This window comes from Notamacropus eugenii, chromosome 2 (assembly GCF_028372415.1).
Source record: "Notamacropus eugenii isolate mMacEug1 chromosome 2, mMacEug1.pri_v2, whole genome shotgun sequence".
Taxonomy (NCBI): domain Eukaryota; kingdom Metazoa; phylum Chordata; class Mammalia; order Diprotodontia; family Macropodidae; genus Notamacropus; species Notamacropus eugenii.
The window spans coordinates 351,646,672-351,669,392 of record NC_092873.1 but is presented as its reverse complement, the minus strand read 5'-3'; the positions used below and the strand labels follow the sequence as shown (position 1 = coordinate 351,669,392).

Here is a 22,721-nt window from a genome sequence, read left to right as displayed (position 1 = left end):
AAAATCCTTTGCAAACTTTTAAGTACTAAGTGAATACCAGCTATTATTATTTATTATTATCTCCAGGTCCTAATCTTCCCAGCTTACCAGCCCCCCCAGTGACTCATCTCTGAGCTTGCCAAGGAAGCCCCCACCCTCTGCCCTCTTCCCATCTCCCCACCCCCTTAAGTGGAAAACACACACACACACACACACACACACACACACACACACACACACACACACACACACACACACACACCCCTCCCCCAGCAGTAGGACCAGCCTCTTCCTCCTCAGCCTCCCAGCTCTCTCCTCCCTATCCCCCCTCCCCACACACATATACACACACACCCTGGCTTCCTCTCTGGGGCCTGGGAGCAGATTCAGCTTTGGTTTCCTCAGAGGGGGGTAAGTTTAGGAGGGAGGGAGGAGTGACACCCAATTAAGCCCCTGCCTCACCCTTCCCTTCTGGCCAGGGGCTGAGTGGAGTCAAGAGAAGGCCAGGGGAGCAAACATCGGCTTCCTCTTGTCTGGGAATGAACCTCCCTCCCCTCCTCTGGCCAGGTTTGTTTCTGTGGCCCCAAAAGAGAAAGCCAGCAAGAGGGAGGGCAGGTAGAGCAGCCAATCAGAGCCCAGGAAAAGCACAAAACCAGTTGGTAGCTCTGGGTGGCCGCCAAATGAGAGCAGGGTGGCCACAAACAGGGGGGCCATGACTGAACTGCAACAGCTCCTGGAGTTTGAAATCCCCGAGGGCCAGGAGGCCCTCCGAAGCAACCACAGCAGCCTCCTCAGAGTTGCTGACTACTGTGAAAGCAACTATGTTCAGGTAAGTAGGGCTCTCTCCAACCTTCCTCCCATTGATTGCACTGGCTCCCTAGTATTTGGATGCCTTCCCCAGGCAAATCTCCAGCCCTGGCTCTGAGCTCTTCCATCCCTGATACTGAGCGCCTTTCCATAATCCTGATTCCCGTCTCTAACACTGAACACCAACTCCCATCAGTCCCAGGGGCTGGGCCATTTGAACCTGCTTTCTGTGGAACCCAGGGTGGGGGAGACTCAGCCAAAATCATTACCCCTATCTAAAAAATTCTCCATTTCCATGCCCTCCGCTTCCCCAATCTCTACCAGCACAACGCTTGGTCCCTATAGCCACAGAGCCCAACTAAGTGCATCCTGAGTTCTTCCTTTGAGAGGTGATACCATCTTAAACTATGTCCTCACCATTTTACACTTTCTCTCACCTCCTGACCTCCACCCACCCAGAGAAGAAGAGGGTTGGAGGTAAGGCCTCAGGAAAAACAAACAAACAAACAAAACCTTTTCACTTTTTCTGGTAGGCATAGGAAGTCTCTGGGACAATGAATTGAAGAAAGTCGAGTCAATCCTAGGAAAACTTAAGACAAAGAAGAGAAGACAGGTTAGATTGCGTTAGTGTGGGACTCAGAGGCAAGAAATTGCAAAATGATCTCTGGGAGGGACCTGCCAATTAAGGGAAAAGATTCTGGGATTTTCACAGTTCTCTGCATTCGGAAGTTATCCAAGCATCTGGCTGCTACTATAAGGAACTTGGCTAGAGCTATCTGCCTTCCCTGGATCTCTTTCCCCAGTTCCTCTCCCAATTGTAAGCCAAAAGAAGCTTGCCACTTTGGTGAGGGTGCAGCAGAGGGACAAGATATCTTTTAGGGAGAGCCAGTGGAAGGACATTGGGGAGAGCAAGGGCTCTGTTGAGTATATGCATATGGGAGAGATAGAATGATGGAATTTCTATTCATACTGACATTGTATCATACAAGTGGGATGCCACATGGTATGCAAAATAGCACCTGTTTTGGGGCCATCAATGAACAGTTTCACCCTTACTGTAATGTGAGGTAAGTCCATGCAGTTCAACAAACTGAGGAGAAAGCCTTGGCTTTGGAGTCAGGAAACCTTGGGTTCAAATCTTGTGTCTGTTACATGGGTGACCTGTGTCTGATTTTCAATTTCCTCATCTGTATCCCATGAGAATAATGGTCCCTTCTGCTTCTGAATCCCTTCCTTCTGGAGATCTCATTTTTCCAGAGCGGTTCTTTTTTGCCTTACTGGGAAGGAGAAAAGGAAGGAGGAGGCATGTTTCAGATTAAGAAACTAAAGTCAAGAGGAAGGAAGCAACTCACTCAGTCAGCAAAGGTATCCAAGTCCAAAGTTGGGGTTCTTAGAGACTCCAGGGCTCTGGGCTCTGCAATCCAGTGAAGTAACTAGACTTTCCAAGTTGTTTTTAGTTTCTAGTTGTTTTCTTTGCATTGTCTGGGATCCTTACAGACTGCTTCATCAAGCTGGGGGGAAGATAGGGGTGGCTGGTTAAGGCCGTTATTTAAAGAGCCCCTGGCCCACCCATGTCCTCTGCATGCTTCTCCCCAGTCTTACCAGGTGTCAGGAAAACCACAAGAGTAGCAAGGAGGAGATGGCAGGGTTAACCACAGTTCTGTAGCTCATTTCTCAGGATTGACTGACTTTCCTGATCTGGAGAAATTAGTGTGACTTTTCTTTTGGAGGGGAAGAATCTTAAACTCCATGATAAGGGTCTTCCTGATTCCTCTTGCCCCATCCTCTTCCCACACTTGACTCCAGAGGATTCTTCCTCATCAGCTAAAGCCAGAGTCAGGGTTCAGGGATGGGGTCCAGCCTTTACCCTTCCAGGATTGAGCCCAAACAGCTGTTTCCTGATCAGGATTAGAAGAAATCTTACAGACTGTCTGTAAATTCAAGCCAGAGTCAGCTTGAGCTCCTGAGAATATTTACCTCAGAAATCATGCCACAAATTGGGGTTTCATTCATTGTTTTGTTGATTGTCTAGACTTAAGAAAATTATGGATAAAATGTTAGTAATGCAGTTTTAACTTATAAATATATCCTGGATACATGTTTTTTTTTTTCTTTCCAGAGCACTGTTTGTTAATCATTTATCACCACACTCGTGTTGGTAGATCCTGTCTTTCAAATCCTATGTTTTCTTTTTCCTTGGAGGCAGTTGGGGTTATGTGACTTGCCCAGAATCACACAGCTACTAAGTGTCTGAGGCCAAATTTGAACTCAAGTCCTCCTCATTCCAGGGTCAGTGCTCTATCCACTGTGCCACCTACCTGCCCCCAAACCCTATGTTTTCAAGAAGAAACTAAGACCCAGAAAAGTTTAGTGACTTCCCCAAGGTATTCAGTATCAGAGCTGAAATTAAAATTTCTATACTTATTACACAATGCTCTGTACACAGTTAGTGTTTAATAAATGTTTAACACCAAAAGCAAACATTAGGAATAAGTATAACAGCTAGCACTGATACAGTGTTTGCCGAATACTTTACATATACAATCTCTTTTTATCCTCACAACAACGCTGGGAGGGAGGTCCTTTTATTATTCTCATTTTACAGATGAGGAAACTGAGGCTGAAAAGATGAAGTGACTTGCCTAGAATCACATAGCTAATAAGTTTCAGAAGCCCAACAAGGCTTCTGAATCAGATTTTCCTGATTCTAATTTCAGCACTCTAGCTACAATTAATGTAATTAATTAATCTCCCACTTCTGTGCTTGTCCACATAGCAACTAACTATTTTCTTCCTCCTGAAATCTCTGTTTGGACTTCTTCCATGCATGGATATATTCCAACCTGCATTATGGTTGTTTGTGTATATGTCATATCTCCCCATTTAAATTGAAAGCTAGATTTATAGCTCCCCAGTACCTGGCACATAGTAGGCATTTAATAAATGTTTACTATTATTATTGACTTTGCATACAGTACACCCTTGATAAATCTATGACTAATGGATGAATGAATGGGAAAACTCATCTGTCCTGTCCTCCTGCCTGCTTATCTCTCTCTTTTTCCCTATCAATCCATCCACCAATAGCCAGGGAGGACAGGTGGTTTCTGTGGGTGCCTAAAGGTGAGAAAGAAGTTGGGTGGATGATCTATTTCAACCTTCCTGTCTGGGAAAAGAAAACTATTCCACCAGATGGACAGAGTCATTGTTGGTCATGCTTGTGCCTAGGACCAAGGAAAAAAAATCATCTGGAGCAAGAGCGACTTTGAAACACAAGGCCTAGGGGACAGAAGAAATATAGACCCCAGGACACTGTACAACCATTATGGGGAGGGGGATAGAGGCAGCCACAGAAGAACTTCTATAACATATATTGGCCAGGGCTAAATCTTCTTGGTAGCCAGGATTTCTTAAGCTGGGATCCTCAGACTTGAGATGGGGTTCATGAACTTGGATGGGAAAAAAAATAATATCTTTATTTTCACTTACCTCTAGCTGAAATTCAGCATTTCTTTCAATTATTTAAAAACATGATTCTGAAGACTCCCTGGACTTCACCAGACTGCCAAAGGAGTCCAGGACATAAAAAAAAGGCTTGAACCCTTCTGCTAAGCTCAACTGTCTCTATCAACACCAAAAATCAATGTCCTGACCAGGCCATTTGCATTTCAGCATCCTAGTGAAAGTTCTGCAGGTGGGATGCCACTTAGGTTTTTATGAGGGTGGTATGGAAGTCCTTTCTGAGATCTCTCACCAAGACTTTGTTCATCACTCATGCTGAGGCATCGTTCTTAGTACACTTAACCTCTGGGGTGATCCTTTTCTCCTTTTTCTACCTTCTATTCTCATTTTTACCTTCTATTCTCAGAATGACAGCTGTGGTATAGTGGGAAGAGTCCTTCATTTGCAATTATGAGACTTGGGGTGAAGTCCTTATTTTCTGTGAAACCTTAGGCAAATCATTTCCTCTCCATGGGGCTTTAGTTTGTTCATGTATAAAAAGAGAGATTTGTACGAGGGTTTTTTCAGCCCTGATGAGCAATGATGCATGTGAGGTCTGGGCAGAGGATTGTGTTGAAGGTAGAGCTTCGTGTCTTCCAGGCCACAGAGAAGAGGAAAGCCCTGGATGAAACCATGGCCTTTACCACTCAGGCCCTGGCCAGTGTAGCCTACCAGATCAACAACTTAGCTGGCCATCTGCTGAGAATGCTGGATCTCCAAGATTCGAGGCTGAGGCAGGTGGAGGCCAATGTGCGCACACTGGACCAGGTAAGAGGTACGGGGAGAGCCAGAACAAACTGTCCTTGGCCCAGACCAACAGACTTATTCTGATTCTGCTTCCTCTCCCCTGCACCTGGCCATGGGTCCTCAACCTTAGGTCTGAGAACTCGATTTTTTAAAAAATATTTTGATAGCTCTATTTCCATGGAATTGGTTTCCTTTGTAACCCTATGCTTCATTTTACACATTTAAAGACGCTGTTTTCAGAAGTAGTCTATGGGCTCCATGAACTGCCACAGGATCCGTGATACAAAAATTCCCTATCCACAATAGCCATCAAACTATGGCCAGTTCCCTTTTCAAATTATTTTGTGTTCCCACACACAGTTTCTCCTTCTTTGTACTGGTTGTTTGGAAAGCAAGGAATCTGAATCTTTCCCAGTGTTAGCTCCTGACTTTGTGGACACTCTTATGGTCTCAAGAATCATAGATTTAGAGATGAAAGGGTCTTTAGAGGTCATCTAGTCTCACCCCTTCATCTGACAGAGGAGGAAACTGAGGCCCACATGAGATGCGTACAAGGTCACACAGACACTAAGTGGCAGAGAATGGATTCAGACCCAGGTCCACTGACTCCACATCCAGCACTCTTTCCACTGTATTAGGAGATGGAAAGAGAACCCTGATCTCTAGTAGAGGATGGGCAGTGGAGTGGAGATGCCACCCTAAAGCAAAAGATTAACATTTGGAGTGTATTCAAGCCAGAGGCAGTCCTCAGTGTGAATATGTTCCTCACTTCCCCTCACCCTGACACAGTCATCTTTCCTTCCTGCATACACAAGTGCACATATACTTCTGGCCTGTGACACATGAATCTCCCCCTTCTCCCAATCTCCTCCCACCAGCTGAAGGGGTGCGTCCTTTCCTCTTGCCCCAGCAAACAATTCTTCTCCAGGCTCCGTGTCTCCAATGAGAATTCATAGAGGGAACAGAGCTGATCCATCCAGTCCTTTAGGCCCCAAATCCCGTCCCGTCTCACCCCACCCCTTTGAGTAGAATGATATGTTCTGAGTCAATCTAGTTCCCTCCCAACATCCCTCCACCCCACCCCTTGGGGGATTCCACATTTTCTCCCTTCCTCCTGTTCCTGTCTAATAATAATTGCCATTCCCTCTCCACAGGAAGTTACTGAAGTGGCTCCATCCTCCCCTACACACACACACACACACACACACACACACACACACACACACACACACACACACCACTCCCAATTCTAATTACTGTGTGATCTTGAAAACACACCTCACCCTCTCTGACCCTCATATTTATGCGGAATCACCCTACTCCCCCACCGCATCCCTCCCACTGGTTTGGAAGGGTCCTTAAAGGGTTCTAAATTAGGCACGATCCTGGATCGATGCCCACAATAGGTACCTATACTCCCCTCCTCCAATCTCCACAGATGGTGAACATGCACATGGAGAAGGTTGGCCGAAGGGAGATCGGAACATTGGCCGTGTTCCAGCGGCTGCCGACAAACCAGAAGATCATCTCCCCAGAGAACCTGCCTGTGATGGAGCCCTACTATAGGAAACCTCTCAACTTTGCTTGCCTGGATGATGTTGGGCATGGGATCAAGGTAGAAACAGAGATTTCCCCCAATCTTGACCATGCTCTCAGGGCTTTCCCCCTCCCCAGTCCTTCATTTCAACATACTTTAAACCCCTAATACAGGAAGGCTACTGTTTCTGGTCCTGGGGAAGGCACAATACCAACCTCTTTCCCCTAGTGCTCCCTAATCTCCCTTTTGAGCAAATCTCTCTATTTCTTAGGCCTTCTATTGTCAGGCTTTTCCCAATTGTCCCTTAATACCCTCACATTCTACGCCCCAAACAAATTTAAATGTTTGTTTTTTGCTGAATGTGAAGTTAATTTCTGAGCTTCCTCTCTTACTGAGCGGTGCCTCGGCCTGCCTGTGCATGAGAACAGTCCCACCACTGCATGAGAATAGAAACTTCCTCTAGCTGGGGGTTTGAGGTCTTAGGGCTTTCTCAGCACCCGTTTAGGGCTGTCAGCAGAGAGAAAAAGGTGGGGCTGGGTTGCAGCTGCTCACGGGTGCTCTTTGGGAACTCAGAGATGGGGGGAGGGGCAAAATACTCTGGAGAAGCCCTCCTGATCCCTCCCCTAACCCCCATTTCCTCACTCTGGGAGACTGGGTTCTTCAAACCCCTATTTCTTATGCCATTAATATGACCATTTTAGATAATCCCTTGATGTCATTCCAAAGGAAATTCCATACTCTCAGTCACCCAAATGTCATCTATCCTCAATCCCTCTTGCTGCGTGCACCTTAAGTCTTTTTTCCTCTTTCAGTGAGTGGAAGTGGCAATAACCACTAATAATGTGGAAGATTATACTCTCCCTCTTTTCTACTCTTGTCATCATCCCTTATAAAAACAGCTTTAATATAAATCTCTTCCCTTACACACACGTACACACACACTTTTCTGCCCTTCTCATCATTAACTATCCCTTATAAAAATAGCCTTAATATAAATCTCTTCCCTTACACATACACACACACACACACACACACACACACACACACAATTTTTTTCTGCCCTTTTCATCATTAACTCCTGATGACTGTGGTTTTAAAGGGACAGTGTTCCTTACACAAAGATACTTTCCAACAAAACAGAAAACACCATTAGGTGCTCATTCACATATTACTGTGAATTATATCTTTTGCATGATCTATTGAAGTCCAAAACACAAGTATTTTCCCAGACCTGACTATTTTTCTCCTGATGCTTTCCAGAAATTGGCCTGACCTTCCAAAACTATTGCGTAATCACTTGATCACCCCTCTTCCTTCCCTGAGGGTTCTAGGCCTCTCTGTTGGAGTCAGAGGTCTAATCCAAAATAGAGTCTTCCCTTCTCAGGCCCTACTGTTAAGACTCTTATGCAGAGGAGGAAGAAATCTATATGAAGGCAGGAGGAAAAGAGATTGTTGGAAGATTAAGGGGCCAAAGACATTGGGGGAAGTGTCTTCTTCAGAAGACCAAGAGAGAAAATAAGGGGATGTTGTGGCTGAGGAGAGGAAGTAGCTGGCAGACACTGTGTCTGTCTCAGCTCTGGCTCTGGTGGTAGTGAAGTCTGCATACCTCATGCTTCTGACGCGTGCTGGGTACAACTGGAGAGCTTGGAGATTGTCAGACAAGGCAGAGGGGAGGAGGTGTCATTGGGAAACGAAACTGAGAATTGGCAGAGTCATTTTCCCCACCCAGTTTCCATCCCTGGCACCCCAGTTCCTCTCTCATGGTTCCTTTTGAGGTCAAGGAAAGGATAGCACAGAATGGGGAACAATGGGGGGAGGGGAAGGAAGGGAACCAGCCCCTTAACTTTAGTCTATCTCTCCTCTCCCAGGATCTGAGCACTCAACTGTCTAGAACTGGGACACTTTCCCGAAAGAGCATCAAGGCTGCAGTTGCCCCTACCTCAGGAACACTGGGGTGAGTGAGATTCTTGTATAGTTAAAAAATCTTTCGTCATCCCTGACCTGGTTGTCCCCTCCTTTTGCCCAGATCACTCCCAAACCTACTCTCCTTATCTTGTATACCCTCATCTAGGAGACTGGCAACAGAGCAGTTATTTCCTTGGTTGGGGGTGGGGTATTGGGGGTAGGTGGAGCAAAGGAAAGAGCATAAGGTTAGAACCAGGAAGACCTGAGATCAAATGTGGATGACCCTGACCAACTCACCTAACCTCTCTCTCCCTCAGTTTCCACAACTATAAAGTGGAGATTATAATAACACCTACCTCCCAAAGTTGTAGAGGATCAAATAGATTTGCAAAGTGCTTAGCACCATGCCTGGTTCATAATAGGCATTTAATAAATGTTTCTTTTTCTTCCTTTCTCTTTCCACCACCTAATTTTGTCACTCCCCTCATTCTCCTCCAGTCGGATCCCCAGAGTCCCTGAACCTGTACACCTCCCAGTCATTCTTGATGACAAAGTCTCTGCAGCCTCCTCTCTAACCTCTACCAGGTAAGTTCTATCTACTGGTTAAGACTGGTGGCTGGGGAGACAACAGCTACCCTTAGTTGTCTCAGCTACAATTCCTCCCCTCCTCCCCTGTCCTTATGGTATGTGGAGTCTGGATGGTCAAGGAGTGGGACAGGGTCATTGGATGGTTGTGGATCAGGACTAAAGAGTCAAGGTCCCCAGCTGTCTCTGTGTCTTTCTTTTGGCTTCAGTAGCACTGAAGGCATCTGTGGATTCCCTGTGGCCAATGTGCTAGCAATGCCCCAAGCCCCACCACTCCCTGGCTCCATTTCTCCAAGCACTGAAGCACTAGAGAAATCTCTGCCTGAGGAGCTGTCCACACCCCAGCTAGGTAATGAGACCAATACCATCCTCATTCCTCTCTCCAGCTCCCTCACCCATAAACTCCCTCCCCATCCCTTCTGGCCTCCTGTTTCTCTCCTATTCACCTTCACCAAAGGAGCCTCCACTTTTCTGCTTCAGACTGTAATACATCACCCCAAAGGTAGCTGTGGGGGAAAAAAATCCCCAAGTGGACCTACTGGGTAGGGGCAGGTTGTGAAGGTTCTTAACTTCTTTAAACTATGTGTTCTATGTATTTAGATTTGTTCTAAGCCCTGTGGAAGACATGGCAGAAGACAGGGTCCACAAAGATCCTCCCCTCCCACCACTTTCTGCTTTCCTTTCAGCATCAGATCTGCCCCCACCCCTAGACTTGCCCCCACCTTTGGAGACTGATGAACTGATGCTGCCACCTCCTCCACCCCCTGACTTTGACCTGGAAGAACCAACCTGGGCTCCTGCTCAGTACTTGGAGAAAGGTACAACTTTCTAGGTATTACTTGGAGAAAAGTCAGCTAGGTTGAACATTGGAGTGCTGGGACTGGAGTCAGGAAGACTCATCTTCCCGAGTTCAAATCTAGCCTCAGACACTTAGTTGCTGTATGACACTGAGCAAGTCACTTCACCCTGTCTTCCACAGTTCCACATCTGTCAAATGAGCTGGAGAAGGAAATAGCAAACCACTCCAGTATTCTTAGCCAAGAAAACCGAAAATGGATCAGGAAGAGTTGGACATGACTGAAACAATTGAACCATAGCTCTTAGAGAAAGGTGTTATAAAACCAGCAAGGTTTCAGACCAGTTGGATGCCTAGGTTCCCTGGCTTCTCTAGCCTCATTTGAAGGAAATGGAGCTTCAGGGTTTCAGCAAGAAACCTCATCTACAAATGAAGAAGTGATCCTTCCAGGCCTGGTACTGTTACTGAGAAGCGTGTCCTCTTTCCCGAATACCGCAGGGTTAGCAGACATTTAGCCTTCCTTTCCATGATCCCTTAGAAACGTTCTGCAGTGAAACTACACTGGCAGCTACTGAAATATCTAAATTCTATACCCACTCCATGATCCTTGTAGTTTTAGTCTTTGCCTTCAACTGTTGTCTAAGGAGGGCAGGGGCATGGAATTTAGGATGAGGGAAGGAAATCTTAAAAATATGCATTTTAAGAATTAAGAAACTTCAACAATTTGGCAAACCTCTAAAATTTTGCCATGGAGATAATGTGAGTGTAGGGGTGTATCTGCATGTAATAAAACTGAGACCCAGAGAGGTTAACGACAAGGCCACATACCAAGTGAGTGAGTGGCAGAGCTGGTAGTTAAGAGGCCCTTTGAAACCTTGGACAAGTTCTCCAGTCCTCAGGTTGGATGAGGGGGTTGGATGAGGGGGTTGGATAAGATGACCTCTAAGATCTTCAAATATATCATCCTATAGGTTACAGAGCACAAATCTGGCTTTTAATTCACAGCTCCTTCCACAACACATGATCTTCTCCAAGAATGAGAGGAGCAAGGTTCAGATCCCATCACTGCATGACCTTGGGCAAATCACTGAAGCTTTGTCAGTTGCCTTATCTTTGATATGGGGGTGCTGGATCAGAGGATCTCCAAAGTCCCATCCAGCTCTAAATTTATGAGCTTTATGTGATATGGTTTTCAAACCTTGCCTTAGGGCACACACACAAATATGTTTAGACTAGGCTTTGAATATGAGGAATTCAATCTGTCTCCTAAGGAAACAGCAGAAACCCTAATCAGATAACTGAAAATATTTCATGGCTAGGTTCAGTCTCAACATGTTCTTTTCATTTTTGTACTTGGTTTCCCTTCCTAATTCTGGGTGGGTCAGACTGACTCGGAAACAAATTTTCAATGGGTAGCAGGGGGGAGATGACTGGGAGAAAATATTCTATGGTCCAAAGAGTAATCAGTGGATCCATGTCAATTTGAAATAATAATAGCAAATATTTATAAAGCACTTCAGTTCTATTATCACTATTTTATAGATAAAGAAACAGGCAGAAGGAATTTAAGTGACTTGTCTGGGGTTAGACAGCTGGTAACTATGAGGCAAAACTTGCAGATTTTCCTAAGCTAAGTTCAATACTCTATGCCATATATGGAGAGTGCCATAGTTATCTGTCCTTTACCTTATACTGCCTAATTTTTTAAAAAACAATGACTTGAAGGAACAATTGACATGTTTATCAAATTTTGAGTTGGCATAGGGCTGAGAAATAGTTAATACAATCAGGAACCAAAAAGATTTTGAAAGAGAAACGAAAGGCCAGCTCAAAGATAAAATGTAATAGGGGCAAGTGCAAACTCCTTCACTTGGGTTTAAACAATCAGTGGCATAAATACAAGATGGGATAAATATGGCTCGACAACAATTCACATGGAAATTGGACATTTTTGTACATTACATGCTAATTTGAATCAATAATGTGACATTACAGCTAAAAAAACTCGAATATGCTGCAATGAAGAGGTATAATATGCTGAATCAGATCATAGTTCCTCTATCCCATTCTGATCTGACAATTGGATCACATCTAGTGTCATGTTCTAGGCACATTTTAAGATGAACATCAATAAACTATTGGCGGGGTAGGGCAGGGCAGTTTGAATAAGCAAATGGACTAGGGACCATATAGTAGAATTGGATGAAGACCTATCATGGGGGAAATGATAAGACTTTGTCTCTTTGGTTATATAGGGCAGAACTAGAGGTAGAATCAGACTGGTGATTTTCAGAGGAAATAAGTTGTCGCTAGAGGTCTTCAAAATGAAGTTGGATAACCACCTGTTGAGGATATTACCAGGGGTAAAGGCTGTTCAGGTATGCATTAGATTTAGCCTGAGGTCCTTTCTGACTCCAATATTGTAAGAGGTAGAAGTGAGGAGGGCAACAAGGAGGATAGTGCCAGGCCTGCAGTCTGGAAGACTCATCTCAAGTTCAAATCTGACCTCAGACACTTAATAGCTGTGTGACCCTGGGCAAGTCACTTAACTGTTTGCCCCAGTTTCTTCATGTATAAAATAAGCTGAAGGGATTGGCAAACCACTCTCAGTATCTGCAAAGAAAACCTCAAATGGAGTCATGAACAAGAGGGTAATGAGCCTAAGACTGCATAGTGATGGTAATTGAAATTTATGTGCACCACTCCTTAGGAATATAATATTTCTTCCAGGAAAAGAGGTCTTTTAGCAAAGCCCTGGGGCTTCATCCTATATTCCCCATTGTTCAATGTTGGGATCACCCTTTCCTGAGACCTAGAGTTCATGGAATCAGTGGGACCTTAAGAGGGACCATCTCTTAGACCAATACAAATCAAGTGATTTGCCCAAGGTCACAGCTAGCTTTGAGGCAAGATTCAAATTCAAGATCCCCTGGGTGACATGCCAAGCTGTCCCCTTCATCACTACCTGAGGGTCTCAATATGGTATCCCCTCCTCCCTCACAGTGGTGACGCTGTACCCTTACACCTGCCAGAAAGACAACGAGCTCTCCTTTGATGTTGGCACCACCATCTGTGTCACCCGACGCTACTCCGATGGCTGGTGTGAGGGTGTCACTTCAGAGGGTTCAGGCTTCTTCCCTGGAAACTACGTGGAACCAAGCTGCTAAGCGCCTGGACTTCATGCCACCCAGGAATTCTGGTACCAAAAAAGGGACAAAGTGATGCTATTATCTACCTTTCCCTTGTGCCCAGGGCATTACCCTTTTCCCAGTATTCCCAGTAACTTCAGCCCTTTAGGCAAGCTTTCCCCTGTGCCTCCAGACAAAATTGGGCCAAATAAAGGGAAAGAAAAACATTAAGTTGGACAAAAACAGAAATCAGGCATCAACTCCAAGATACCAAGTAAGACTAACTCTTTGTCTTGCAGGCTGTTGTGAAATTGTCTGGGCTGGGGAGTTGGAGAGATGGAGAGGCCAAGTACACGGGATGGTGCTGACAAATGTTTCGTTGGTGCGTGAGAATTATGGTTCGAAATTTGGTGACCATGTCTCCAAGAGCAGAGATTATTTTCAGTCCCACTTTGAATAAAAACCCTGTTAAAACTCTTGACTATTCCTGCTTGGGGCAGAGAATATGAAGTTACCTTTGTCTTTGTTCTGATCCTCCTCTCTCATCTCTAATTTTCAACACCAACAATTGGGAGTCCACTATATGAACATCATCCCCAACCTTGGAATAGATCCCCCCCCACTAAGGCAACAACCCAAAACATCCTTCTAGAAAACTTTTGTTAGGTGACTTGGGCAAATCATTTCATGTGTGTTAAATTGGTTGGATCAGATCATGCCTCCTATCTCTAGATTTGGGGGACCTTTAGGCCTTATTCTCTTTCTGGATGTTACCTTGCTGCTGTCTCCCACTACATTGGGAGTTCCCTGAGAGCAGAGACTACCTATGTGCCCTGTGTTTAAGGACTCTGCTTCCACAAGAAGGCTCAGAAGAAAAAAATAAAAAGCTGGTCATTTGCCTGGCGACCTCCCTCCTGCTGCCTTCCACACAAAGGAGACCTCATTCAGATGCCTTTTCCCCCTTCACTTCCTTTATAGCTCTCAAACACAGCTGGGAGAAAAGGGAGGGGGACCTTGGGCTTGCGCTGGCTCTGCTTAAAAACATCATGGCTTTGAGTTCCAAACAATCCGAGACGGGGTTAAGTGGAGGGGAGGGGGCCCAGCTCCTGCCTAGGCTGTGGAGAGGTCACTGGCCTCTTGCTGCATAGATAGGGGGTGGAGGGCGGGACTGCTAGGAGAGTTGGGACTGGACGCTACCTCGTCCCACCACCAGAGGGCTACAACTTCCCTGGCTCTTCCAAACTCCCCCCTTTTTTGTAACTGGGTGGGGAAGGGAGCTCTGTAGGGGGCACTGGGTGCAAACTCAGTCAACCAGAAGCAGGCAGGTGGACAGGGGGCTGAGTGCGTTCTTCCTTCCCAGCAGGGAGATGGAAGGAGGTATTTTCTTGGGAACCAGAGGATGTTGGGAAGGTTTCCGGGGAGAGGCATTCTTGCACATTGGTGGCAGGGACAGAAAGCAACTATTTAAATACCTCACCCCTCCCCTCCCAGAACAGCCTCACCACAAAAATAATTATGGTGATGATGGGATAGGCATTATCTTGGAAGCCCTGATGCTGACATCCGATGTCAGGTAGGACTAACTGTCTGGCTCCCCTCAAATAGGTGTGCACTGTCGGACTGTCAGGACCCGACTCTGGACAGCCCGACTGGGCTAACTGCATAGATGGTTACTGCCTTCTATTCATATATGTAATATATAGATAGATATAGATATATACATATATGCATATATACACACATGTTATATGTGTATATATGTATATATGTGTGTATTCTTCCCCTTCTCCCATCTCCCAAATTGATGGAACCCAGGGTTCTTGCAGGGCAGTTGGAAAGAACTGGGTCTGAGGGAGGGATAAACCAAAGCAAATTCGGGGGTGGGGGTGGGGGGAAAGTTATTGTGTTGGTAATTAAAACACGATTTCGCTTTTCTGGGTTCCCAATAGGAGGTAAAGACAAAGGGGGTGGGGGGTGGGAGAGGCCAGGAAGCCCAGGAGCTGCGCCTTCCCCAGCCGACCCAGACCGCCCCCTCCGACCCACCCCTCCGGGGATTTTAGCATTTCTTCATCATCTCTTGCAAGTAGCGACGGACTTCAGCTCCCGACTCCCAGGGCACCGCGGTGCCCCGGAACGAAGGGGGTTCTGTATTCTGGGCTTCCTGGATGAGTCGGTGCATGGGGTAGCCGCGGCGCGGGAAAGCCACGTCGCCAGCCGCCAGCAGCCCCAAGGGACAAAAGTCATTGGCACCGTCGCCCACATAAAAGAGATGCTCGAAGTGCACCCCGTCCTGCGCCCTCTCGCGCAGGTAGTCGCCGAGCACCTTGTGCTTGCACATGTTGGCAGGGCAGCGAGTGCAGGAGTGCTTGTGGAAGGGATGCAACACCAATATGCCACGCTCATCGGGGCCCGCCGGGTTGCTAAAGACTTTTCGGAAGAGGCTGCGGTAGCCAGAAGCGCGCAGGGAGCTCTCCACACCGAACGTGTTGGCGTCTGAGATAAGGATGATCTCAAAGCAGCTGCCCTGTTTGGTCAGGAACTGGAAGAGGTCGGTCATGCCTGGACACAGGGGGATCTCCTCGTAGACTTGGCGGAAGTCTTTCGGCTTTACGCCTTGCTCACCGAGGTAATGGAAGACTCGCTGCATGTACTCGTTGTAAAAGCCCTCTCGGAACGTGGCCCGCAGGCTGTCCGGCAGCTTCTGGCCCGGGGCGGCGCGCACGATGGAGTCGTCGCTGTTCTCATTCACTATGGTCTCATCAAAATCGAAGGTTAGCAAGAAGCGGGGTGCCCCTGGCTCCGCCATCCTTGTGGCGTCCTGGGAGGAGGGAGCAAGCGAGAAGCGGCGCGGCAGGAGCCCGCCGGGGAGAGGACAGTTAGAGAGCCTCCCAGGCCAGCAGCGCTGCCACATCCACCACCTGAGGGGGACCCAAGGGCTCGGTTAGCCTTGGCTTAGCTTCAGCCCTGAGAAACCCCGGGGCCGCCCCCATTCCCCATGCCTCCCTTCTGGTCTCTGTTCAGATTCCTTCATCAGAAAAATCCCTGTTATCCAGAGTTCAGGTAAGGAGGCACTTCTTAAACACCGTCCCCCAGTCCAGCCCAGACCAACATAGGCTGCCCCTGAAATGCTCAAGTGGCTGCAAAATCGTTTTTACATTCTCCTTAAAAAAATTGAGAAAGGGAGGATCTGATGTACTCCCTCTTTCCCAGAAGAAATTTATGATACATTCCCCAAATAAAAGTAACATATTGAGGTCGGGGGGAGGTATTTTGAATTAGCTGCTCCTTTTCATTATTTGTGTCTTTGCTCTTCTCCATTAGACCCTGTAAAGGGGGCAGCTGACTCTTCCCGCTCCCCCCCCCCCCAATATTCTCAATGCACATAGCAAATTCTTTCCAGCTGGTTCCTAGGGCCATCTTTTCTGCCCTGTTAGCTCTTTTCTGTATAGCACTCCCAACCTAATCCCCATCGTTAAGTCTCCTTCCTCTAACTCCAAACATAAATTTCAGGGGCACTCCGAGGAGGGAGGGACACACACACACACACACACACAGATTTTCCTTATTCCTCTCTCTTACTTCCCAGAAGCAATCGTGGGGCTGTCCAAGCAGAAGGAAGGGCTAGCATAGTTGTGGCCAAGGGGAGAGTTCCCAGCTTAGGGTGTATAAAATCAAGGACTGTTTCTCCAAGATTCTGTAGACTTCTAGAATGAGTCTAAGTGACAAGAATGGTGGCTTGGGAGGCCCAGTAAACACTGAGTCTGGCCCTCTCCTAGAGACTTGGTTGTTAGTCCTTCTAGTTCCAAGGTTCTTAACCTTTTCTGCATCATGGACCCATTTGGGAGTCTCCTGAAGCATGTGGACCCCTTCATATTGTTGCCTATATTCATAATTGAAAAGTATTAAATTTCAGTTAGAAGTTAATTTGTTTCTCATCCAAGTTCACAGATCCCAGAAATCTATCCTCAGACTCCTTGGGGGACTGGGATTAAGAACTTCTGTTCTAGAAGAAGGTGAGAGCAAGGAATTACCTCTGTTGCAGTTTCCTGCACAAGAGTGGAGGTGAAAAGTTACTATAGCTAAGCTAAGTCAGATTCCCAAGGGCTCCCAGCTATTGGTTCATCACTAATCACTTGCCAGTTCCCCAGGAGGGGGGTGTCAGCAGGCGGGGTTTCTGCCAGAGTTCGAAGCAGCCGGACAGCAGAATTGGGGCTGGGGAGTGTGGGACCATCCCGCAGGAAAGTACAGCACACCTGGGAGACAGGGAGGAGGGTGGGAAGTAGGAAAGAAGAGAGGAAGCTGACCAGATAGGGGAGGTGGCTCCATGAGCAGAGGAGATAGAGCTAGTGGTAACAGAACAGAAGGGGGCATGGACAAAGAAAGAGGACAGGAGGGGAAAGGTCCATCATGCCAGGAAGGATAGAGACAGAGGGAGATGACGGAGAAAAGAGTTCAGTATGGGGAGGCAAGGAGATCCAAGATTAAGGGGTGGCAAGGAGAGGGAGTAGAAGCACGAAGGGAGGAGGAAGGGGAGAAGGAGAGTGAGTCAAACAATGTCAGAAAGGAATAGAGGAAAGGAGTAAGACACAGGAAAAGTACAGCAGACCCACCTCTCCCTCCACTGACTGGGAAACAGTTTTGTTGATATCATCATGTACAATTTTGGAATATTCTGAATACCTCCAGCACCACTCTCCTAACCTCAAATCACTATGCATGGAGGAATGGACTCAGGACAACTGGGTCCTGGTTCTACAACTCCATTTGTCATGCAACCTTGGCAAGCCATTCACCTAATTGTGCCTCAGTTTCCTCATGTGTAAAATGAGGAGGTAGACTGATCTCTAAGATCCCTTTCTACACAAATACTCTTGACTGTAAGTAGATAATTGAGAAAAAAGTATTTTTATATAGTACTTCCCCTTTTTCTATCCCTTTTATCTTTACCTAAGGGGAAAGAGGAAGGATAGAGCCAAGTTGTCTTTTTTCTCCATGGTACAAAAAAGGCAAACCAATTTCCCCAAGGTTACCTATTATTTTCCAGAGCTGGGATATGAAGCCAGCTCTCCTACTTGACCAATGGGGCAACTACCAGGTGACACTATTTCCCAAGTACTTGAGATCCAGTGCTCCAGGATGGTGAGCTGGACACAATGGAGAACCTTTTACTGGGTTCAAGGCACTGGTAATTCTTCCCAGTAGGATATACATAACCTCAGTATTCAGAGCTAAAGAGTAGAGTGTTAGGGGAATTATTTATATCCTGTGGATGATCTGTGGCTGTTTCCCTCTTAATACCCCTCCACAAATACTTGAATGGCCATCTGAGGGAGCTACTTACCCTAGACAGGCACCTCAAGCCAGTGACTGGAAAACACCCGTTCATCCTCAGGACATTACCCAGGGCTCTGCCAGCTGAAACTTTTTACCAGTAGTTCCCAAAAGCTGTATTCTGATCTCCCTGATAATCACATAAGAAAAGTCAATGGAGAACACAGAATCCAGATTTCCTATTCACACCATCAAGGAATGATCTCTGTTGTTTCCTATCAGAGGGAATGAGTAGTGCATACAGGCTCAGGGCTAGGAGGTTCCAAATACCTACTCATCATCCTTTCTACTCCTATGCCCACCACTGAGGGAGAGTAGTGGCAGCTGGGTCGTTCAGTGCATAGGCATTTTTTTAAAGCATTTACCATGTGCCAGACACTAGGGTAATAGTTGTGGTGAAGTGGAAAGAGCTAGGGTCAGGAAAAGGGCTCAGAACCCAGCTGTCACTTACTAGCCCTGTGGGTGTCATTTAATGTCCCGGAACCCCTCGTTTGTAAATACTTGCTCCTCACTGTCTTTATGATCAAATGAGAAATGGATGGCACAACAGATAGAACACTGAATTTCGAGTCAAGGAGACCTGAATTCAAAACTTGCCTTAAACACTTCTTTTGTGTTCAATTGGGTAAATCCCTTTGCTTTTCTCAATCTGTTTCCCCATCTGCAAAATGGAAATACTAGTAATAATTGTACAATAGCTTACAGGATTTCGGTGAGGATTAAATGGGATCACAACGGGTAGACTTTTAGGCTTTGGGACTACCCCGAATATGCTATAGTAAAGCACTTTGAGAACCTTATTTAAATGGGGATTATTATAATGCATATGAAATAATTTGCACAATAAAAGATACTATATAAATGCCAGTCATTTTTAGGTAACATTAAGGAATTAAGGTTGCATAGCCTCCACTTACTTTTTTCAGAGTGTATCAGTATATGGACTTTCAATAATTGACCGAGTATTCCTGGAGTGGGGTGAGAAAAGAGATGGATGGTGATGGAGATCACAATCCAAGATAGCGAATATGGGAGCAGGAGAAGGAAAGGTCTGGGTTTGGTCATTCTATGAGTCTCAAGGGCATTCCCCCAGAGAAGTTGATTGCCCTCCTCGGGATGCCCCTCAATGAAGTCTACACTGGATGGTTTAATTTGCAGGGTCCAGACTGTCCCTGATCTCTCTGGGATAGTGGGAGCATTTGGATAGAAAAGATCAGAATCAGAATTAGGAGAGATTGAATGCCCTGTTGGTTGCTGCCCTCTGTCTGTCAATTTCAGTAAGACATAGGATCCCTCCAGCTTCCTCAAGTTTGACTCATCCATTGCTTCCTGGGCTAATTGAGAGGTTGGGAACTCCTTATGGCTATTAGTCAAAGATCCTACCTAGGACAGGGTCTAGAGAAAAGATCTACATCCCTAAAGATGACCTTGTGTCATTTCTTATACCAAAAATCCCAGTGTCAAAATAAAACAGTGCAGGAGGGAAGCTTGCCCTCTAACAGAACTAGGTTCTAGCTCTTTGAAGAGCTTATCAGATTCTTTTGGGGGACAAAGTTCCATGTCAGCAAGAAGACAACTGCAGAAAGTGGTGAAGGTAAACACTGAATGGAGAAGGGGAAGGTTAAGAAATCATAAAAGATGGGGAAAATAAAAATTAATTTGAGTAATATTGTCCCTCTGACATCTGCTCATGGTGTAGGGTGTGGGCAACTCTCCCGGCCTTTTCCAAAAAGATAGCCCATGTTGGGGATGGACCAGGAGGTCTCCCGCTGGAGAAAAAGGTCAGGAGATAGCACTCCTGTAGCCCAAGCAAATACTAACAGGAACCAGAGACAGGCAGTAGAAAGGAAGCTTAAGACTGAGTCCTTATTGATGTGGTAACACCACTGCCAAATCTCTCCCCTATTCTTGAATCCCTAGGGGAAAGGATCTCCATGCACCAGTTTACTCCTGCCACACCAGCTTCAATTCTCCCTTTCTCCTCAAGTCCCAAACACAAAGAACCCTGTCATCCTATCTCCCTGCCTCAATGAGGATAAGGCAGAGATGCTGAGGGTGAAGCTCCCTTCCTCTCCTTGGTACCACCAGCAGAGATATACGTGGATGGCTTGGACCTGAATTCAAATCTGTTTCCCTCTAACTAGGTTTTAAATGGGTGACTCACCTCAACATCTCAGTGCTCCAGCTCTATCCCTCTTCCTTCATCAAAAGGAATTTCTCTAGGAATAAGGACAGGATGTGGAAACATTCATTCCCTCCCATCCTGGAGAACTAAAGAAGAGAGTGTATAGATTTTTATAGGGAGGGAAATCTTAGCTCTATCTGCTTCCCCACCCAACCCTATCAAAGAGCCAATCAGCAGAACTCTAGTCTCTCCTGACTCCTGCTGGGAAGCTAGTTACTTCCCCAGTCACATAATACCTCCCCTTCTCTAGCTCTCCTCCCCATTCTCTGGAGGCAAAGACTAAGCACAGGAGAAGGTAGTATACTGAAAATCTGGGGTCTTTAACTCTCCAAACCCAAAATAACTTTCTTCTGTCTGGGGGGTGAGGACCCTTAGAATCTGAAATCAGAAAGAACACACCTCAGATGCAGCTAGACAACTCAGTGGATAGAGTGCTGCGCTTGGAGTCAGAAAGACTGGAGTTCAAATTCCACCTCAGAGTGTCCATGTGATCCTGGGTAAGTCGCTTAACCTCTGTTTACCTTAATGCCCAGAAAAAGGAAATGGCAAGCCATTCCAGTATCTTTTCCAAGTAAACCTCATGGACAGTATCTGTGCTATGGTCCATGGGGTCATAAAGAGTCACACATGAAGGAAAAGAAAAATGGCTAGTTGTACCCAGCATCCACATTTGAAATCTGGCCTCCATCCTCCTTTTGTGGGGATACTATCCCCATTCCAAATGGGGATGTGAGGGTAGGAAATGAGGACTGTGAAAATACATAGTAATCTGTCAGTCCCAGACCAAAATTCAGATCTCCACTGAATACATTATAATCTAGTCAAGATCATTCTCCTTTCCTTAGTTGGGCTCCTCTTCATCACAGATTTTTCCTCCTTCATACCTCTGGAAGGCAGAGAGATTCCACACTACCTACTGAAGGTGCATAAGTAAAAGGTTCAGAGAGGTTGAGCTAATTCCCCCAGAGCACACAGCACAGACACGAATAGAATACTACAAAGCTCTTTGGTCTCCCTTCCAGTAATTCCAGCCAATATCTCCACCACCCCCGCAAATTCACACAAACCTCCTATCCCTTGCACTCTTCTAAGTGTCCCCTATATCCCCAATATCTTGCTTAACTCTTCTTGAGTTATTAGGAAATTCCTATTAAGCTGCAACCTTTGAGGAAGGCGAGGCAGATAGGAGCTAACATCCAACCTAAAGAAATAAGGTGAGGGAGGGGGCTAGAGTAGCTCCTCCTAGGGGACCCCATTGGGGTCTTTGTTGGACCTTAATGGACCTCTTTCTGGGGTCAGGAAGGTGGGAGGGGGTGAGAGTGGGATATTTTTAGAGATGGCTGCGAAGGAAACACTTTGGAACATCCCCAGCTGGCCCTAGGCTCTTCTCTGGGGAGGAGGTGGAGGGGTAGATGGAGTGGGGGAAGGGCAGGGGCAGGAGAGAACCAAGATCTAGGGTATGTCGTGTTAGGGCAGGAGGGTGGAGGACTAGGAGAGTAGGCACTGGCAGGGCCAGGAGGATCAAAGAAAGCAGGGGACCAGGCAAGGCTAGAGTTAGAACTAGGGTGGGAAGAGAGGGAGTCAGTAAGAAGCAGCCGCGGGTGGACAGAAGCTTTTGCGAGAGAGTGCCAGGGAGAGAATGGGCACGCATGCCATGGAGTCCAAATGAGGCTTGGCTCCTGGGAGGGGAGGGCGGGGGTGGTGGTGCTTGAACACTCCAAATTCCTACCCCGGGTTGGGGTAGGAATCAGAACACACACACCCCACACCACCCCCCACCCCCCACCCCCCACCCCCCACCCCCCGCCCCGCTTCGATAGATGCACCCAAAACACACACTGTAGCCTGTCACTCCGCCACGCACTGTAACGGGCAATGAGACTCCCCAAACAACACCTAAACCCCTCACCCCAAGCCCGGACCCCAAATCCCCTTCTCCGCGGACTCACAGTGGCAGCGACAGCGGCGACGGAGGCAACAGCGGTGGGGTGGCGGCAGCAGTGTGTCCAGGTTGAGCTTTTGTAGTGTACGTGCGAGGTGGAAAGGGGCTTGAATGAGATATTGGGGTGCGGGATGGAATATGGGGGGCAGGGTCAAGGGGGGACTCGGTGTCCTACGCTCCCCTCAGTTCCTGGGCTCCGATGTACAAGTCCCCCACACCAAGCGGCCGAAGATCGAGTTTGGTTCGGCTGCCCCCCCCCAGTCCCTCCCCGAAACCCA

General features: G+C 46.8%; 3 protein-coding genes across 15 annotated transcripts in view; 1 reads left to right on the top strand and 2 right to left on the bottom strand.

Moving 5' to 3' along the window:
- GNGT2 (G protein subunit gamma transducin 2) overlaps positions 1 to 4,891 on the bottom strand; it is a 10,209-nt gene extending 5,318 nt beyond the window's left edge. Inside the window, exons 1-4 of the mRNA XM_072646134.1 lie at positions 2,764 to 4,891; positions 2,389 to 2,684; positions 2,139 to 2,297; positions 1,300 to 1,375 (exon numbers count right to left, since the gene is read on the bottom strand). The gene's annotated coding sequence lies outside the window, so the exon portion shown is untranslated. The remainder of the gene's footprint in view (positions 1 to 1,299; positions 1,376 to 2,138; positions 2,298 to 2,388; positions 2,685 to 2,763) is intronic.
- Positions 328 to 13,462, top strand: ABI3 (ABI family member 3). Of its 3 annotated transcripts, XR_011975151.1 has the most exons (10): positions 328 to 808; positions 4,888 to 5,055; positions 6,473 to 6,649; positions 8,440 to 8,525; positions 8,975 to 9,061; positions 9,271 to 9,410; positions 9,748 to 9,879; positions 12,113 to 12,235; positions 12,861 to 13,056; positions 13,285 to 13,462. XR_011975151.1 is itself a non-coding variant. In XM_072646125.1 (9 exons), exons 1-8 carry the CDS (start codon positions 692 to 694, stop codon positions 13,022 to 13,024), a joined length of 1,068 nt encoding a protein of 355 aa, XP_072502226.1. In that variant the 5' UTR covers positions 334 to 691; the 3' UTR covers positions 13,025 to 13,056; positions 13,285 to 13,462. The 3 variants fall into 3 exon arrangements, 2 of the variants coding, with proteins under 2 accessions (XP_072502226.1, XP_072502225.1); XM_072646125.1 differs by lacking the exon at positions 12,113 to 12,235 and having other exon boundaries at positions 334 to 808; positions 9,274 to 9,410; XM_072646124.1 differs by lacking the exon at positions 12,113 to 12,235 and having other exon boundaries at positions 335 to 808.
- PHOSPHO1 (phosphoethanolamine/phosphocholine phosphatase 1) lies at positions 13,247 to 22,721 on the bottom strand. Of its 11 annotated transcripts, XM_072646133.1 has the most exons (6): positions 22,451 to 22,717; positions 20,481 to 20,535; positions 19,234 to 19,284; positions 18,327 to 18,446; positions 17,123 to 17,238; positions 13,247 to 15,903 (listed from the first exon to the last, which is right to left on the bottom strand). In XM_072646133.1, the coding sequence occupies exons 4-6, from the start codon at positions 18,369 to 18,371 to the stop codon at positions 15,042 to 15,044; spliced, it is 1,023 nt and encodes a 340-aa protein (XP_072502234.1). In that variant the 5' UTR covers positions 18,372 to 18,446; positions 19,234 to 19,284; positions 20,481 to 20,535; positions 22,451 to 22,717; the 3' UTR covers positions 13,247 to 15,041. The 11 variants fall into 11 exon arrangements, 8 of the variants coding, with proteins under 8 accessions (XP_072502234.1, XP_072502229.1, XP_072502227.1 ...); XM_072646128.1 differs by lacking the exon at positions 17,123 to 17,238 and having other exon boundaries at positions 20,481 to 20,587; positions 22,451 to 22,716; XM_072646126.1 differs by lacking the exon at positions 17,123 to 17,238 and having other exon boundaries at positions 22,451 to 22,716.

Excerpts from the sequence above, each read along its gene's own strand:
- PHOSPHO1 (XM_072646133.1), bottom strand. The coding sequence starts at position 18,371 with ATGAACGGGTGTTTTCCAGTCACTGGCTTGAGGTGCCTGTCTAGG. Across the intron at positions 17,239-18,326 it reads GCTTGAGGTGCCTGTCTAGG|GTGTGCTGTACTTTCCTGCG; the intron begins GTAAGTAGCTCC and ends CCTGTCTCCCAG. Across the intron at positions 15,904-17,122 it reads ACCCCCCTCCTGGGGAACTG|GTGGTGGATGTGGCAGCGCT; the intron begins GCAAGTGATTAG and ends GGTCCCCCTCAG.
- ABI3 (XM_072646124.1), top strand. The coding sequence starts at position 692 with ATGACTGAACTGCAACAGCTCCTGGAGTTTGAAATCCCCGAGGGCCAG. Across the intron at positions 5,056-6,472 it reads ATGTGCGCACACTGGACCAG|ATGGTGAACATGCACATGGA; the intron begins GTAAGAGGTACG and ends CAATCTCCACAG. Across the intron at positions 6,650-8,439 it reads ATGTTGGGCATGGGATCAAG|GATCTGAGCACTCAACTGTC; the intron begins GTAGAAACAGAG and ends CTCCTCTCCCAG.